Consider the following 18,289-nt stretch of genomic DNA (forward strand, 5'->3'; position numbering starts at 1 on the left):
GAAAGACGCCGTGTCCCGGCCTCGGTATTGTCGGGTTGTGAACCCCCTGCTTGATTAGAAATAGATTATGAACCCAGTATGTTCTGTCCCGAGTGGGATTGCCGTTATTGCGGCCCTGTCTCTTAACACGTTTCGCATGCTCCGTTTCAAACAGGCTGTGTAAACCTTATGCGACAAGATCAGACCAGATCAGGCTTTGCATCCGTTACAAGAGCCCTAGCGAGCCAATGAGCGGGTTCCGTTCCTGATTGAATGTCAATGCCATTTTCCAAGCTTGCGGTGATGGTTTCCGTCTTGGGTAATCTAATCTTTGGCCCTTGCTCCTGAAACGGTCATGTCTTGGGGCCAAGGAGAAATAAACTTTCAAGAAACGGCACGTTTACTGTACTAGGCTTACAAGGAGGTTAGTGCGGTCGAATGATGGCGCAAGCGATCGAGGCGTATGGTTGTGATTGATACAGCATGTATAAGAGCAAGTAAGCCTTCCTGACTGAAATCTGGGCGTAAAATGATCAGTTGGCCACTGAACCAATTGTTTACACTCTTTAAACTTGCCCATTATCCATCATTTACCAAATATGGCCAGGCTTCCGGTCCTTGCCGTGGCCGCTGTTGGCTGCCTCCATGCAACCACTGCACTAGCCTACCCGGGTGCTAAGAGTGCCGATCTTAGTAAAGAATACGATTATGTCATTGTCGGTGGAGGTGCAGCTGGTCTGACAGTTGCAAATCGTTTGTCTGAGAACCCTGGTATGTCTTTTGTCTTGGCCTTATTCATTCACAGCCAGTACTCACTCGATTATCTCTCAGCTGTAACTGTTCTCATCATCGAAGCTGGTGACTTGTAAGTGATAAGACGCCATGTGAGTACTTCTAACCATAATGTAGCGACGCCAATGAAGACTTTGTCACGATTCCTGGCCTCGCTGGTGGCGCTGTCGGTACCAAATATGACTGGAACATCACATATCCCGCCAGCGAGTCGCTTAACGGGCGCAGCGTCTCGATCCCCCTAGGCAAGGTCGTGGGAGGCTCAACTAAGCTGAACCGAATGGTTTTTGATCGAGGATCGAAAGCAGACTACGATGACTGGGCTGAGCTAGGTAACAAGGGCTGGGATTGGGACACGCTTTTTCCCTACTTCAAGAAGGTAAGGTACCTGAGCCAGACTCAGCCAGTGTCAAATAGGTCACGGTATTTTACGGTTTTGGGGTTTGACGTTGTCATGGATCGATGACTGTGTCTTTTGCTGTTTTGGCTGATGGCCCCTGTTGGAGACGTCACTGATGACAAGAGTCAAACGCTGACTTGGAGCCTTAGAACGAAAAGTTCACTCCTCCCAATGCCGATATCAAGAAGGAGTATGCCATTACTACGGATGCGTCAGCTCATGGTACTTCGGGCTACATGCACTCAAGCTACTCACCCTTCTTTTGGCCTACCACAAGTACGTTGATAGCCCCATCTCAAGCTCTAGAATGAACATCTATACTGATGGGGATCTACCTTAGAGAACATTGTCAAGGCGGTCCAAGAGCTTGACATCACTGTTGCTCGGGACCAAGCCAACGGAAGTCCTATCGGAGGATACTTCTGTCCTCACAACCAAGATCCCAAAACGCTGACGCGGTCCTCTGCCCGGGAAGCCTACTACGAGTCGGTATCCAGCCGGAAGAATCTCAAGATATTGACTGGCCAGCAAGTCACACGAGTACTCACCAAAAAGTACAAGAGCACAGTCAAGGCCACAGGTGTAGAGGTAAGGTGTCAACATGCCGTGAGTGAGTCCGTCTGGCTGACCAGTGATACCACAGTTTGCCACAAGCAGAGACAGTTCCCGTCAGACAGTCAGTGCCAAGAAGGAGGTTATTCTTGCAGCAGGGGCAATTCATTCGCCCCAAATTCTCCAAGTCTCTGGCATCGGCGACTCGGCCCTTCTCTCTAGCATCAACGTAGCTACAGTCGTGGACCTCCCCGGAGTCGGTCAGAACTTCCATGATCACGTCTTGCTCGCTGTAGTCAATCAGAGTAAGTGGTGCCATCCATGCAGATCTTGCCAACTCATTAGAGACTGACGTGGAACTAGTCCAAGCACCTATTCAGACCAGCAACCTGACCAGCAACGCCACCTTTGCGGCTGAGGCGCGAGCTCAATACGACAGTCAGAAGAAGGGTCCCCTAACAAGTCCCACCGGTGATTTTCTAATCTTCCTGCCCCTCTCCGACTATTCCAACGCCGCTTCGGACATTCATAAGCAAGCAGCCAGCCAAGACGGCACCAAGTTTCTGCCGCCTGGCACGCCCGCCGATGTAGCCAAGAGTTACCAGAAGCAGCAAAAGCTTCTTAGCGAGAAGCTGCTTGACAAAAAGAGTGCTATTCTCGAGCTCATCTGGAGTGACGGCGCCCTTGTCCTCGGTCTCCAGCACCCATTTTCGCGAGGATCTGTCAAGGCTAAATCATCGAGCATCTTTGATGCTCCTGTAGCCAACCCGGAGTTTCTTAGGAACCCACTTGATGTCGCCCTTCTGACTGAAGGTATTAGGTTTGCCCGAAAGCTGGTCGAGGCGCCCTCTATCAAGAGTCTTGCGCCTGTTGAGGTCGTCCCTGGAGCCAATGTGACGTCCGACGATGATCTAGAGCAGTTCATTCGCTCCAGCGCTGGAACTCTGTTTCACCCCGCTGGGTCTAACAGGATCGGCAAGCGTGAAGAAGGCGGTGTCGTCGACGAGAATCTTAGGGTCTATGGTGTTGATGGGCTCCGGATTGTTGATGCTAGTGTGATTCCTTTGCTTCCTGCTGCGCATACTATGACGACTGTATATGCTGTAGCTGAGAGGGTAAGTGACTTGATTCCACGATTAGTCCTACACGACAGATTGCTGACCATATGTACATGCAGGCTGCGGACCTTATCAAACGGGGATAGATGGAGCCGCGCTGTTGGTCGTACCTTTCGAGATCTCTCGCTTACATTCTTCATTTTTTATGTACATTTACAAATTCTTGCCCAAACTTCAACAAATATACATAGTTTGATTTATCACTGCCGCCCTTTCGAAGGCAAGATCCTGGTGGTAACCACAAAGCCCGATAGGGTCCATCGTGACTGGTGCTGAGATCCCTCCTAACTACGAATCCGATGTTTCCAACATGTTGTTGAAGTGGATCAAATGAGACAATTTGATCCATTTCTGGGATACGAATGTGAACAAGCGATCTGTATATGGTGAACTTTGACTATCATGCTGTACGCTAACATCTTAAAATGTGCTGCATGTAAGGTTGCCCACAGTGATTGCAATAACCAGAAAGCCCGTAGTCTTTCTGTAATGAACACCCAAGAAACCCATGTCACCTTCAGTACCTGAAATGGCAACCCATTAGCCCGGCATAATCCAGGTGTGTTCGAGGGCAGCGTCAGCCGTCACATCTCTGCAAAGCATGGTGGAATTCCCTCGCCAGGGGTATCAATGCTTTTTCGAAGCAGCAGAAGATATCCGAAGGAACTAAGGCGTACTTCGGAAATGTGCGATTGATCATGGCGCCTGAGTCGAGCGGTTGGTGGCAGAGAGTTTCGCCTCCGGGATGAAAGCTGTAGGTGCGAACGCGGCAGATGTCTGCAGTTTAAAAAGATCAATGTCAGGTCCAATATAACTACTCTTTAGATACAGGATTCCGGTAATGGTGGATTGTCTTGATGTTGCAATACACCCCGAGCCCTTCACGTCCCCATTCTCCGCCAACCCCAGACTCCTTACGGCCAGCCAGATGTGCCTGTGGCAAAGGCTTCTCAAAGCTGTTAATCCATATAGTTCCCGCATTGATTCCTGAGGCAATCCTCTTTGCTCGGTCGATATCGGCCGACCAAACGGCTCCGCCCAAGCCTGTCGTAGTGTTGTTTGCACGGGACAAGACGTCATCTTCGTCTTTCCACTTGAGTAGCGGCACAATGGGACCTACAAGGGCAATAACAGAAGGAATTAGCATGTTGAAACTTCAGGCAACTGTTTTACTAATATGGGGAAACCGGGAATTGTTGACTTACCAAAGGCTTCACCTTCGACCACAAGTGACTGATCAGGAGGATTGTCGACGATAGCCGGGTTAATGAAGAAACTTGATCCATCCAAAGCTTGACCTCCTCCGCACGCAAACTTGTAGCCATTTTCGGTTGTGTCTTGGAAAAAACGCTTCACAATGTTGTACTGCATCTCGTTTTGTACTGGTCCGAGCATAACACCCCCCTCTGCGTCAGGCGGTCCAACCTTCCATTTCTCGACAGTTTCAACCATTTTCTCGAGGAACCTGTCGTATATGTCTTCGTGAACAAATACACGCTTGCTGGCCACGCATAGTTGACCAGAATTGAAGAAGGCAGCCAATGCCACTTGAGGAGCAACGACATCTACGTCAACATCGGGACAAACGATGTTGGCGCTGTTCCCGCCTAGTTCAAGAGTGACACTTTTGAGCGTGGCACTCGCGGCAGCCATAATCTTCTTGCCTGTTGCACTTGATCCTGTAAAACTTATCTTGTCCACGTCGGCATGTTGGCAGAGCAGAGGGCCTAGTTCCATATCCCCATGAAGAGCCTGCAGGACTCCAGGAGGGAACACATTCTGGACCAGTTCAGAAAATTTGAGGAGGCTGTATGGGGTGTATGGCGATGGCTTCGCAATCATGCAGTTGCCTGTCAATAGCGCAGGCGCGATCTTGCCGATTGCGAGTACAAGAGGATAGTTCCAAGGACAGATAGCACCAATCACTCCCATAGGTTCATACTGCAGGGCTAAGTGAAGGTCCTTATCGTCTTGAATAACTCGTGTCTCTAGCGGCTCCTGGGCAGCTGTGAAGCGGAACCTCGGTCAGATAAGCTCACATTGACAACACAAGGTAGAGGAAGGCAACAGACCAAAGAAGTCGAGGAAATTGATGGCGTGGATCACTTCAAGTTCGGCAAACTGTGGTGGTTTGCCGCACTCTAGGGATAAAAGCCTCGACATGTCATTTTTGCGTTCCGCGAGGAGCTTGCTTGCTTGTGTCAGACACGCTTGTCGATGGGCCCACGGTGTCTTGGACCAATCGGCAAAGGCGACGCGAGCTGCACTGACGGCGCTTTCAAGGTCCTGTGATGAGGCGATGGGCACATCCCAGAGAGGTTTGCGGGTAGACGGGTTAATGCCATGTCCAAGCCGTTTGCTCCCTTGAAGGGCGCCTCCGATGGTGTTCTTGAAGGTAAAGAACTTGTTGCTGCTCATGTTGACTTGACTTTGCTGGTGAGTGTGGGACAAGGGGGGAGGGAAGATGGTCCGCAAATCTCATCCACGCACTCACCTCGGTGTATTTGAGGTGAAAGTTTGTCTTGACGAGGACCATGTACCACCGGCAGTTGTCAAACCACAGCTGCCGAACCCAGGGACCTCGGGTTGGCAGATTACTTCCCCGCAAACTTCCCCGCAGACTTCCCCGCAAACGCATCTGCCCCTGACCAGGCCTCTCGGAGCTAGATGCGAGCCCCAGACTCTGTCTACACACTGCTTTGTAATCAGGTTAAGATACATAGTTACCGAGAGGGCCAGGTTTGCTCAAGGCACCTACCATAGGACTTATGGGGTTCGGCGAACGAAATGAAAGGCCACCTGACCTCTGTCGACGCTATAACCGCATACGCAACCATTCCTTGAGTGAGGAGGTTGACAATGGTCTCGCCATAGTTCAGGCATCAAGCAAAACTAGGGACTGTCGGTTATTGACCACTGTGTTAGCATTGGGATATGATGCTATGATGCGTTGATAATGCGTTCTTTATTATAGTGAAGCCCGGCCCTTGATGGGTTAACTGAGCCAAAAGATCGTTACCAAACACTCCGCTACCCTTGGAGTAGAAAATGAGGTTCATGTTTCCATCAGCACAACTCATTTTGGATTATTGAACGCCTTATTCCGAAAGAAAAATCCGGCTGACACATCCATCTTGATCGACGAAAAGTCAGCTTACCAGACAATATACGAGGTGTTGCAGACCCTGACACGCGGCGAGCAGTGGCAGAAGAGTTACAGTATTATTAGGGCAATGACTGGCCAAATTTCAACCTCTTCTGCCCAGGCTCTTGGAGTACAGCTGTCCAGTTTGTGCCTCGCTCCCAGACGGCCAACTTCCAGTTGGTTTAGAAGCGCCACACCTCAAATACATTGTCGACTGCAGCTCATCGACTGCGAGACGGCTGAGAGTCTGGATCAAGGATTGCGATCTTGCGTTGGCTACCCTCCTGATCCTGAGGCACTGGTGACCCCACTATGACATAACTAGCCCCAGATACAAAGGGAGTATGCATCTTTACGGATCGCACGCGACATGTATACGGCCAACATCTAATAGAGGCCTGAAGTTCAAAGTCAAGACAGAACATGATAAGGGATCTTGTCAAACTCGCATTGTGGCAAGCTTAATCTAACTCAGTCAGATGCTCTGTCCTCTGGCAGCTCCGAATGGGCTGTGCATGCCAATCCGCTGTCGGAAGCCACTAAGCGGCAAATGCATTCTTGGATAGATGAGTGTGACCAACACCACAACTGCTGGTGCCCAACGAGACCTGCTTCAAATCGCCCGCCCTCCACATTAGAAGAAAAGGGCGAACCTGACAGAACTGCACGACTATACGATCTGCTACCTACCCGATTGCTTGACGTCAGGGACTTGGACCGCGTTAGATTATGCGAAGGGGCCAGTCTTGAAGAGAGCGAGGCTAACACAAGATATACCACTCTTAGCCACTGCTAGGGAGCGTGACGGAGCTTTCTTACAACAAGTCAGAACCTTCAGAGGATGAAGCAAGGCTTTAAACTCTCCAGGGAAGTCCCAAAGACATTCCAAGACGCCATTGTCGTGACTCATGAGCTGGGCGTACCTTATCTATGGATCGATTCACTCTGCATCATCCAAGATGACATCTCGGATTGGGGCCGGGAGGCTTCACAAATGGCTCGCATCTATACCAACGCCTACATCAACATTGCAGCTCTTAACTCAGGCGATGATACCAAGGGCTTTTTGCGTACGCGGCCTTTCCCGTACACCACCCTGAGGTTGAATTCTCCCACAAGCGAACCGGCCAATATTTACCTCATAACAGATTACGACGAGTCAAGACCCTTCATAAGAGGAGTCTATGCGCTGAGACCTAGAGGATGGGTTCTTCAAGAACAGTACCTCTCCACACGCATCCTCTGGTTCACATCCAAAAAGATTGGGCGAAGCTGCAAGAAAGTAGAAGAAGTAGAGGACGGAGGATTGTTTGGTCTCAAAGTTCCAGATCTAAGATCTATTAAGTGGAGCGAGGTCTTTACCGACTTCTCAAAAAGGAGCCTCACCTACGATACGGACAAACTCCCCGCCTTGGCTGGAGTCGCGTCGGCCTTTTCTGCTCTATCGGCCCTCTCTGGAAAGAATCAATGTCGCTACTGTGCAGGGATATGGCAGAAGACGCTTCCGGAGAATTTGCTGTTCTTCTGGAAAAAACCCACTTGCCCATCTCAATATTTCGCCCCTTCTTGGTCTTGGGCTTCGCTAAATGGGCAGGTGGAATGGCTTGACGGCACATTTTTGGGCACCTATGATCTATTGAAGAGAGTGGCGGTAGTTGATTGCACATGAAACTCGAGTGACAATCAGTATGGGCAGGTTATGGAAGGAAGTTCTATCACCATCTCGGGCCCCTTGATAAAACTTCGGCCTCGAGTGTCGACCAACCAGGAGAAGAACTTTCATGGGAAGCCATACGAAGCACTGGAAGGTGTGTGCAAGGGACAAACTCTTTGGTGCAGGCTTGACCTGCCACATGCTCAGCCAGCAGAAGTTTTGGGCATGCCACTCGCCACGGGGTAAGATAGTGCCTCTGCGCATAGCGGCTTTGTTATGTTCTCTGTGGTTGGTATTGCCCTAGCGGTAGATGAAGGGAGTGAAGGAGGGTATAGACGCGTCGGAGTCTTTGACAACGACTGGATAACTCGGGACGAGATCGATGACTTCGAGAGCTATCCGCCTCGCGAGGTTGTATTGTACTAGTTACGGGGTGGTGGCATCATGTCGGAACCTGGTTCTCAGTCTCACAACAAATAATGATGCAGAGCTACTTGATGGGTGTGATGGAATGTGAAGCAGCCACTTAATTCGAGTGTCGTAGGTATGGCCCGACGAACCTTGATGTCAATTACTCCCTTTAATAGGCACAGCCTTCATAAATACGCACTGTAGCCATTGCCATTGGCAGAAGAGACCTCATCGTGCACTAAGCCTGCAATACGGGTGATCTAGAGGTACTATTAGGGGAGGTAGATGCTCGTTGTAGTTGGCTCTGGGATGTTAAATCTAACCGAGATTGAACTTGCGCATCTTGTTGTCATTCTCGACCATGATAGCACGTGGCTTCATTGGTCATTTCCTATTGTTGCCCGGGGATCGCTTGATCGACCGTTAGAATGGCCTGATCTGGGAGTCGGCGTGGTGAGAATAGTTGCCAAAGACCAAGCTCAATAAACTAGTGGAGCAAAAAAAATTAGCATACGCAACAAATCCGATACTGCTGCTGGAAACCCTCTAGAGAGTTCGGCGTGAATGCTCCACAGCGGCCGATCCTGACCATGGTGAACAGGGGTCACATGGCTCAAGGCCAATGACCCTTTTCCGAACCAGGGAGAGTTCTGCCATTGCTCCGTTACATCCGCACAACGTGGTGCTTGTAAGGCCAGATGTGTATCCATGCGCCGAGACGGCATGAAACAACCCGCGTCTGGTAGGGCTGTTGACCACCAGAACCACCGGAATTATGGACCGAGGTGGTAATGGATCGACAGCCCGTTGTCTGACATAAATTGATTGGCCTTGTAAATGTGCTGCAGGTTTCACTTCAGCTCCTGTAGGCCGTCATGCAGTCATCAACCCACCATGGTCAATACTGGCGAGAACACCTTACTTCGCGGCCCGAAGTCCCATCAAGCTGTTCTAGATCTCACGTGGAGGCATTCCATGTCTGAGCCCTTTCATGGCACCTTCGGGATCGGGCAATCCGTATCAGCGACGACGAGATGTAGTACGCCACAGTAAGCTCAATACAACTTCTGATGACATTAGCTAGACTCGTATCTTCTGCTTAGAAATTGAAATGTCACCAGCTGGGCCGTTTTCCTTCTCAAGCGGTCAGTTCTCAATTGATTCTCACGTAATAGTCCACGAAACTGCAAGCTAGTAATAGAAGCATGTATGTATTTTGCAATACAGGTAACGACTGACTAGCGAAATCGATGGGACTCTAAAACAAGACGAGCAATGAAGAGAGACCGGCTCACTTAAGCCAATGTCACCTGCCTTTTCCCTGGGCGGGAGTGGGATGGCCGCCTTGAGCCCACTTCAAATACTACTTGCCTCATACGGTAGCACTTGCGGATGTCGTGGCATACATTTCACTGACCAAGCTTTTTGGGGGGGCAAAAAGCCCAAGACATGCTCCAAATACAACGTAGTGGCTGATGTGTCTCGGGGAGTTTGTGGATAGGCAAGTAAATTGCCCCGGGGCGCCTTCATGCATTATGCAAGAAAATATCTCCTGATGGGGCTCATGAGGCTAGTGTCCTCCGGCCTGCAAATATCTCAAGACGAGAGATTTATGTTGGTCAGTTCTCATAACGAAGCTTGGAACTCTTCAACCTGCTCTCCTATTGGCGAGTTTTTACGATGTCTGTTCTACAGGGTAATCATCCCTGCCCTGCACAGAACATAAGCTGATCGCTGTGTAACCGCTGAGGGAAATAGGACTAAGGATACAGTGGAGTGAATAAGAGTAAGCCAATTATGGTAAAAGGTGGTGTTCGCATGTGCTGCAGACTGTGTGGTTTATAAGTTGTTTACTATCCCCGGGCCTTGACGTCCTGGCTCTTTCAAAGGCACTCCCAGGACAATAGTGACATCTCATCCCCAGCCCGTCCTTCTCTACTCCTCCTTACCAAAACAAGACGGTCCCTCTCGTTGTATCGTTATCATGAAGCTAATCAACACCATCGCGGCCGCCTTGGCGCTCTGTCCTCTCTCCGCCTCCGCCGAGCGCAAATTCTACAACCCAGGCAACCTCAACGGCTGGGACTACATCCGTCGGGAGAACAAGGGTACCGTCGAAGCCGTCACCAACGTCGCCTACAAGGGCGGAAATGCCCTGAAAATGACGCAGACCTATACACCCGGCTACACTGGCCGCTACCATTCTGAGGTCGACCACAACCAAGGCTACAAGCGTGGCGACCAGCTTTTCTACGGCTTCGCTTTCCGTCTGTCAGATCAGTGGGAATTTCAACCCCAGTCGTACAACTTGGCCCAGTTCATTGCAAACCGTCCTGGTGCCAGCTGCGGTGGTGATGATTGGATGCCTTCGTCCATGCTTTGGCTCGAGGGCGACCAACTGATGTCCCGTGTCGTCAGCGGCCAGTACCGAGTGCCAGACTGCAGCCGTGACATCAAGCCGTTCCCCAATTTGGCCAAGGTCAGTGCTGGCCAGTGGCACAAAGTTGTCATCCAGGCTTCGTGGAAGAGCGACAACACTGGCTTCTACAAGATCTGGTTTGATGGCAACAAGGTTCTGGAGGAGTACAACCGCAAGACGACCCTCAACGACGACAGCGTGTTTCAGTTCCGCATCGGTCTGTATGCCAATGCTTGGCACGACGATAAACACATGGAGGGTAGCCAGAGCTTCCGACAGGTTTGGTATGACGAGGTGGCCATTGGTACGACTTTTGCCGACGTCGACCCTGGCCAGCCTGACTCTGCCTAAGTCAATCAGCTCATGATATACGTGAGCACAGCTAGTTACCAAATCTGTAGGTTCAAGTGACCAAGGGTATGTTTTGTCTTGCAAACTTGTATATATTCGAAGAGAACATAATGTCAAATATCAGAAAAGCCACGCAGATTGGAATCCCCCGCTCGCCTTTGCCAGCACCTTAGATGGACTGAACTGTAATCATAATGAAATTCTCTAGCGACTCCATCACCCTCATTCAAGCCCAATCCTCCGGGTTGTATGGACCCTGCCTCCCTGCGGCACAATACCTCGCCCATCTCCTTCCCTTCTCAGCCTGCACTTCCTCAGCTCGTCTGGCCATTGCGACAACATCAACCGCTTGCCCCCGGCGGATCTTGCCCTCTCTTCGATAAGCATCCACGCGGTTGAGAATCTCCTGGCAATCGTCCCATATCCTGCGCCGGTTTCGCAGTCCCTGTAATTTCTTCCAGTTTCTCCCGACCTCAGTCTGTAGACTGTACCAGTCCGTCTCGGTACGATCTAGCTGAATTACCGCGGTTGTGGGACGGGGGCTACCGGATATATCCTCGAGTTTCTCAATCTCCCTGTCTATAGCTTCAATAGCAGCGTCGTTGGAGTCGGGGTCGCCAGAGTCATGGGCTTCGTCCTCCAGAACTTCAATGGCGTTTCTTAGCTCTGTCAGTCTGGCCTGTCGGGAATCCTCCTTCTTCTCTTCCTCTTCCCGTGTTGTGGTAGCCCAGAAGGATATGGGCAACGACGACCAGGCTTCGTACAGCCACGGGCTGTCGCTCAAAGTCAAGTGATAGAAGAGCGACTGGGGCAGCTGCAAAAATGTCCGAGAAGCGAGCCGGAGGTTGGCAATATCCCTGAAGCCCAACTGCAGCAGGATAAATGTCCTAATCTCTCCAGGTAGTCGGGAGAAGAGATCCGTGGGATTTTTCGCCATCGCGACGGCCGTGGGAGTTACTTCAGAGTCGGCCTGGCCAAGCTCTTTTGGACGCTTTGCCGAAGATAAGAGAGATTCCAAGCCAGGTACAAAGCATGGATTGGCGGCAAGGTACTCATCCCCTGGGGAATGATTCCAGGACTGCTGTTGGCCATTTTCGACATCGGGATGTCGAGGAAAGGCATGAAAGTCCTCGTAGTTTGCTTCATGTGCCCACCACTGCGTGAGGCATTCAATGTCGACAACGCCGTATCTATGCAGCGAGGCTCTCTTGAAAACCTCGAGACAGGTCGGATGAAAGGGCATGGCGTAGACTTCAGCGTCCTCGATAGTCCAGATGCAGTTGTCAGCATGAGGGCTGTCGCAGTCATGACGAGCAGGAAAGACCTCGGGATAGTCCATGTCCCTGCTCGGCATGGAGTCATTCAGACCGCTGAGGAAGAAGTGTCCCGAAGTTTCAAACTCTTCATCGTCCGGCTCAGGTTCCCAGTCCTCTGACTTGCGCACAAGGCATTGGGAGGTTTTGCAACCCCTCATGGCCTTTACCGAGATGTTGTGTCCGTTGTAAGCATCGCCTTGATTACATCTTGGCCCTGAAATATGTTCCCAATCATCCGGCTCGAAGTTGTCTTCATCAATGTCGGCGGGGAAGACTTTGACGGGCTCCACGAGAGCAGTCTCGGGTTCTTCAGCATCTTCGTTTCCATCGGCATATCTGTCGACCCAAAAGCATCCCGGTTCATCAGGACAAGACTCTGGATGGAAGCGATCTGGATAGTCGCACTCTTGACCCCAAGCTGCGCTGCGAGGCTCCTTCTCTGTGCGGGCACGGCTGATGTTGAAACTGACGCCACATATGTGGCAGTGAATTTCGGAGTAACCCATGGCGTAATGATGTTATTGAGAAATTGGCTTTCTGAGGTGAAAAATATTGTAAAAGGAAGAGTTCACGATGGCCCCTTTATGCTGACCAACGGTTAATTTCGGAGGCAGAAGCCTGGGCGCCCCACATCGGCGATTGCTTCTTTTGCTTTGGGAAGCACAGGGGACAATCAACCAGCCAAGAACAAGGCACCAGAACTGTAGATTGCAATGAAAGAGTACATTTCACTGAAAGATTTACCGGATGCTATTGGTCGGTTTACCGCAAGAAGTAACAAAACGAGCAACATGGATGTCGGCCGTCTAGTACGGGATCACATCGCAACACCTGGACAGACCTAGCTAAGATTCTATCGTACAAGGACCAATGATAGATGCCCGCAAGAATCACGTCCGTGAAGCTTGGTCACAGAATCAGACCGGGGTTTGGTGCCTTCACGCTGCTTGGCATTCGACCTAATGCAAGAGCACAGACTTGTCCTGCCTCCATCATGCTCAAAAACCTTCTGAACAAGGCCACAAGCAGCCATTATAGACACTCGCCGCCGCCGTAACTATCCTGGCACGTTGTTGCCTGCTGATGTCGGTGCTTCCTTACCTAGTCAACGTGGGTATTCAGCAAGTTCGTAGAAGATGCTTGTGTTTTAAACTCCGCTGCTTGGGAACAAAAATTATCCTTTGCAAGGACTCAGGTTATCGTGCTAGAACGTGGAAAGTAATGCAGGCAAAGGGGGAGGTCACGTGTGTTTGGGAAAGAAGAGATTGGGTAGTCACGTGATACGTCAAGGCAATCCACTGAGTCAGGATTGGGAGAGATAAGATAAGATAGGGCAAGATAGAGGGGCAATTTGGAGGGGCACGAATGGATGGCATCAAAAAGTTTCTCTAGCAACAACCACGCACTCATCAATCAAGCTCCCATCTTTGCTTCTGCAGAAATCAGACAACATGGCCACCGGAATCGACGCCGAGGCGCCTCACAACAACTTCGACGTGCGTAAATTTCCTCTCCCAAGCCTCCTCGCTCTTCCCCGGCAGCGCCAACCCCCCCGCAATCCGGCTTCAACGGCTTCAGTACTGACTTGTTTCGTCACAGACCATCTTGGTGTTGGATTTCGGCAGCCAGACCAGCCATCTGATTCTCCGTCGCCTGCGAGCCCTCAGTGTTTATGCTGAGATGCTCCCCTGCACCACCAAGCTCGCCGATCTCACCTGGAAGCCCAAGGGTATCGTCTTGTCTGGAGGTAAGAATCCTTTCGGCCCTCCTCCATTTTTCTTTCTGACAAACTCAATAGGTCCCTCCTCTGTTTACGACGAAGGCTCACCCCGTGAGATTTCCCTCCCTCGCACATGAGGTGCAAGTATGCTGATCTAAAAAAAAGACGTTGACCCCGCTGTCTTTGAGCTTGGTGTTCCGATCCTGTGAGTCACCTCGGTGTTGAGAAACACACATTCACTGACACGAATTTATAGTGGTATCTGGTATGACTCCATTTGAGCCCGTTATGGTCTAGTACTAATTGCTCGAGTTTAGCTATGGCTGCCAGGCAAGTTTTTCGTTTTCTCTGATCTCGCAAATCTTTAACTAACCTCGTACAGGAAATTGCTTGGCAGACCGACTCTGCGAACGTTGCTCGCGGAATAGCTCGAGGTTTGTCCTTGTTCATTGAACCCGCGTGCCCACGGTTTCTAACAACTCGCCTGGACAGAGTACGGCCACGCTGACGTCACCATCCACAAGGTTGACAACCATGTCGACCGTCTCTTCGCTGGTCTGGGCGAGACCATGCATGGTGAGTTCCCTTCCTTGCCTATGAAGCTTCCAAGTCTTTTACGGATTCTAACACTATCTAGCCTACATGAGCCACTTCGACAAGCTCGTCCGCCTGCCTGAGGGGTTCGTGGTTGTGGCCAAGACTGCCAACTCCGAGTTTGCTGGCATCGCTCACCAGTCAAAGCCCATCTTTGGTGTGTTTTTCCATCACAAAGTCGATTCACGTCACTCATCTCCCCATTCCATCATTCACTGGCCGCGCTGCTGCGCTTTTGCCCACCTTTTCTTTTCCCTTCGCGTTACATACGAGCCCCCTCTAGCCTCACCCACCGTGTGCTCTTGGCTAACTCAAGATCCCAACAGGCGTGCAATTCCACCCCGAGCTCGAACACGTATGCATATCAGCTCCTTTCTACCTTCCCGCCCCCGCCCCTCGACTAACATGATGCGACTTATAGACTCCCCGCGGAAGTGAGCTCTTACGCAACTTCAGTGTCGACATTTGCGGTGCTCAACCCAACTGGGTCATGAGTGATTTCATCGAGCAGGAGATTGCTCGTATCAGGAAGCTTGTTGGCGACAAGGCCCAGGTTATTGGAGCTGTTTCTGGTGGCGTCGACAGCACAGTCGCCGCCAAACTCATGAAGGAGGCAATTGGTATGCCATTAGGGTTGTATCATGCACATATGGAGAGGCTGACACATGTATAGGTGACCGATTCCACGCTGTCCTCATCGACAACGGTATGACCAAGTCTTGTGCGCGAGCCTAACGGACACTAACTTGGTGTAGGCTTGATGCGTCTCAACGAGTGTGAGCAGGTGAAGGAGACTCTTCAACAGCATCTCGGAATCAACCTTACGGTAGTTGATGGCGCCGAGCTCTTCCTCGGCCGCCTCAAGGGCGTCAGGGAGCCCGAGAAGAAGCGCAAGATCATTGGAGAGACCTTTGTATGTCCTCGATTGCTTCATATCCCCCGGCGTTCATGTCGCCAGCGGTGCTAACTGGTTAATAGATTGACTTGTTCGAGAAAGAGGCCATCAGAATCGAGAAGGAAGCAGAGAACACCCCCAACGCCGGAAAAGTCTCTTGGTTCCTCCAGGGAACGGTATGTCACCCTATATCATGGCCTTTCTTATGTGGATGCCTGGATTGACTGACTTCTTTGCTCTGATATAGCTGTACCCGGACGTGTATGTGTAGCGAGCGGTTTGTGCACCAGGGGAAGACTGACCGTCTACAGCATCGAGTCACTGAGCTTCAAGGGCCCTTCTGCCACTATTAAGAGTTAGTAGCTGTCGTGGAAATCGACGACTGCAATTACTGACTCTTAAAATAGCGCATCACAACGTTGGTGGTCTTCCCAAGGCAAGTCCCCCCTCCCATCCTCCGTATCCAACATTGAACTAACCAAAACATAGCGAATGATGGACGGCGTTAGTTGCACTTCTCCTTACTCTTTTCTCTCGTATTATGACTGACTTTGACCATGACAGCAAGGCCTACGCGTAAGTTGACAGTTCAACCCCCTGAAGTCCCTCCAGTTACAACACCAACTCTCCTATCATTTTTGACCATCTCCATCCCTCTGAGCGCGAAAAGAGACCCACAAAGGCTTTTTTTTTTCCGCTCTTGAGCGTCCGGGGAGTAAAACTGACAGCGATTCAGCTTTTGGAACCTTTGCGCGAGCTCTTCAAGGACGAGGTCAGGGCACTTGGTAGGCGCCTTCAGATTCACGAGGACCTCGTGAACCGACATCCTTTCCCCGGGTAAGTTTTCTCTTTTTCGTTTTTCTTTTTTCTACCCCCTTGAGGAGTCAAGGGACACCCTCCTACCAACAGCAGGTCAAGCTGAGCCTTTTGAGGCTGTGCGGAGCTAATTCTATGGACTACACAGACCTGGCATCGGAGTTCGTGTACTGGGAGATATTACCCCTGAACGAGTCGAAATCGCGAGAAAGGCCGACCACATCTTCATCTCCATGATCAAGGAGGCCGGAATCTACAACGAGGCAAGTTTACTGGCACTAGTTCTCGAACAAGAGCTGACTGTTCAAATAGATGTCCCAAGCCTACGCCGGTTTGGATACCAACAAGGGTATGTGCACCAGAGATGGAGTGGTTAAGACACTCGTCTCGACTTGACTAACTGTTTCTCACAGCTGTTGGCGTCATGGGAGACACCCGTGTCTATGGATACATCGTCATGTAAGTTATCGCCCACTGCTCTGTCCTAGAGACCTGAGTTCTGACCTGGTTCATAGCCTCCGAGCTGTCACAACTAGTGACTTCATGAGCGCCGAGCCCTACGAGTTCTCCTTCAAATTGCTCAAGGCCATGGCTCGCAGGATCGTCAACGAGGTAGACGGAGTTTCCCGAGTCACATATGACCTGTAAGTCACTTCCCTTGTTTCCGTCTTGAAGCCCCAGCTGATATTTGGCAGTTCTTCGAAGCCCCCCGGCACCATCGAACTGGAGTAGAAACTGGATTGATATAGAGGCAGAGAATGACCAAATTGGGCCTCAAGCATGGGTTTCTATGAAGACAATCTTCTCAAAGTGCCGTTTTTGTGGGTAGATAGACCAGGGAAAAGTGAATCGATTTTAAGTAAGCAACAGACAACAACTTGCCAAGGACTGTGATGATTCGCTTGAACTGTCGTGAATTCTCCGCCAGGAATCACTCATTCAGCCAAGAAGTTGGCGACTAAGACTTTGAGCAGTTTGTTACCTGTACAGATCAGCCTGATCAGGCAACCAAGTCTTCCCAGGCAAAAACACAACGCTTTCGGTTCAGTCACCAAAGACGTAGACGATTGGCACATCCAGTTGGTTTATTGGCACACTCACGGTTTTGCAGTGTAGGGCCAGCTAACTATGCTATTGTTCAGTACCCTTCTTTGGTGTTGGTCTAATCACCACACACCAAGGCCATCATTTGCCAAGGCCATCAGGACCAACTCGGCCGGAATTGACAGTCAGCACGTGGTTTCGTTTAAAAGAACCATCATCTGTCTGAATTGCGTGGGCCCTTTCTCCCTTGAGCCAAACCCTATTATATGCCTGAGCTTAGGAGCATTGCTCTCGAATGGTAAACGCATCCACTATACTCATTTTCGCTCCTGAGAACTTCCCACGCTAGAATAGTAGCACGAGAAGAGTTCATTCAGGCCTCCAACGCTGCATATCGCCCTCTACACAGCCCACCTGAGGCTTGCATGATTCTGTGGGGAGCTGACACTTGGCGCCAACGTGGAGCATCCGAGAAGCCGAGAGAACTGCCAACAACCCAATAGATTGTGAAGATCACATTCGATAGCTTGGCAAGTGGTACATAAATCGGTGGGTGGTGCAGAGATAAGCGCCCGACTTGCAGGTAGAGGTACAAAGCAGGTTGGGCACACGAGGAGGGCGACGAAAGCCTGGTGATTCGTAGATGCTACGAATGAAACCGAGGCTCTGAGCGCCGTGGATTATCCCTTGCATTTAGTTACGCCAGGTTTCTAAATAAGAGTACTTGGCGAGAATGAGCACACGATGTGGCGTGGCAGCGACTGCCTGTCTAGTTAGCTAGAGCGTTTGCCTTGTCGCGGAGGCAGCCCATTCCAAGCCTTCCAATGGCCAAGGGACATGACCATATCAAAACATGTTACAAGCCATGCTGGTCTATACTGAGTTGTTATGAAGGAGGAGAAGTCTACTCTGTCTAGCCACCAAGGCAACCAGATGCTCAATGGTCACGTCAACACTGGTTGATCGAGAGACACCACCAAAAAAAAAAAAAACAAGCAAACAAGCAACAGACATCACTAGACTGTTTCACTTGGTCTGCAGGGTGCTCTCCAGCGTGATGACGGCCAACCTAGCAAATCACGA

At 50.6% G+C, this 18,289-nt stretch overlaps 6 protein-coding genes across 6 annotated transcripts; 4 read left to right on the forward strand and 2 right to left on the reverse strand.

Moving 5' to 3' along the window:
* Nucleotides 1-578: 578 nt before the first annotated feature.
* Nucleotides 579-2,927, forward strand: MRS44_015119 (uncharacterized protein; the record flags this gene model as incomplete). Its single annotated transcript, XM_046281644.2, has 7 exons — nucleotides 579-844; nucleotides 889-1,150; nucleotides 1,321-1,447; nucleotides 1,512-1,759; nucleotides 1,815-2,028; nucleotides 2,087-2,838; nucleotides 2,901-2,927. The coding sequence occupies 7 exons, from the start codon at nucleotides 579-581 to the stop codon at nucleotides 2,925-2,927; spliced, it is 1,896 nt and encodes a 631-aa protein (XP_046126060.2).
* Nucleotides 2,928-3,655: 728 nt separating this feature from the next.
* MRS44_015120 (uncharacterized protein) lies at nucleotides 3,656-5,259 on the reverse strand (the record flags this gene model as incomplete). The annotated part of the gene is made up of 3 exons (XM_065619078.1): nucleotides 3,656-3,957; nucleotides 4,047-4,861; nucleotides 4,910-5,259. The coding sequence occupies 3 exons, from the start codon at nucleotides 5,257-5,259 to the stop codon at nucleotides 3,656-3,658; spliced, it is 1,467 nt and encodes a 488-aa protein (XP_065475150.1).
* Nucleotides 5,260-6,827: 1,568 nt separating this feature from the next.
* MRS44_015121 (uncharacterized protein) lies at nucleotides 6,828-7,655 on the forward strand (the record flags this gene model as incomplete). Its single annotated transcript, XM_046271614.1, has 1 exon — nucleotides 6,828-7,655. The coding sequence occupies one exon, from the start codon at nucleotides 6,828-6,830 to the stop codon at nucleotides 7,653-7,655; it is 828 nt and encodes a 275-aa protein (XP_046126062.1).
* Nucleotides 7,656-10,035: 2,380 nt separating this feature from the next.
* Nucleotides 10,036-10,821, forward strand: MRS44_015122 (uncharacterized protein; the record flags this gene model as incomplete). Its single annotated transcript, XM_046284339.2, has 1 exon — nucleotides 10,036-10,821. The coding sequence occupies one exon, from the start codon at nucleotides 10,036-10,038 to the stop codon at nucleotides 10,819-10,821; it is 786 nt and encodes a 261-aa protein (XP_046126063.1).
* Nucleotides 10,822-11,047: 226 nt separating this feature from the next.
* On the reverse strand, nucleotides 11,048-12,643 carry MRS44_015123 (uncharacterized protein; the record flags this gene model as incomplete). Its single annotated transcript, XM_046277559.2, has 1 exon — nucleotides 11,048-12,643. The coding sequence occupies one exon, from the start codon at nucleotides 12,641-12,643 to the stop codon at nucleotides 11,048-11,050; it is 1,596 nt and encodes a 531-aa protein (XP_046126064.1).
* A 945-nt stretch (nucleotides 12,644-13,588) lies between these two features.
* MRS44_015124 (uncharacterized protein) lies at nucleotides 13,589-16,894 on the forward strand (the record flags this gene model as incomplete). The annotated part of the gene is made up of 25 exons (XM_065619079.1): nucleotides 13,589-13,633; nucleotides 13,737-13,884; nucleotides 13,936-13,968; nucleotides 14,023-14,062; nucleotides 14,114-14,122; nucleotides 14,170-14,191; nucleotides 14,240-14,291; nucleotides 14,350-14,433; nucleotides 14,495-14,608; nucleotides 14,778-14,806; nucleotides 14,873-15,071; nucleotides 15,125-15,157; nucleotides 15,207-15,364; nucleotides 15,430-15,522; nucleotides 15,594-15,607; nucleotides 15,658-15,701; nucleotides 15,754-15,764; nucleotides 15,836-15,850; nucleotides 15,911-15,922; nucleotides 16,083-16,183; nucleotides 16,311-16,429; nucleotides 16,485-16,511; nucleotides 16,576-16,621; nucleotides 16,678-16,806; nucleotides 16,858-16,894. The coding sequence occupies 25 exons, from the start codon at nucleotides 13,589-13,591 to the stop codon at nucleotides 16,892-16,894; spliced, it is 1,614 nt and encodes a 537-aa protein (XP_065475151.1).
* Nucleotides 16,895-18,289: the final 1,395 nt, after the last annotated feature.

Source organism: Fusarium solani (assembly GCF_023522795.1).
Source record: "Fusarium solani strain SB1 chromosome Unknown bctg00000011, whole genome shotgun sequence".
Classification (NCBI taxonomy): domain Eukaryota; kingdom Fungi; phylum Ascomycota; class Sordariomycetes; order Hypocreales; family Nectriaceae; genus Fusarium; species Fusarium solani.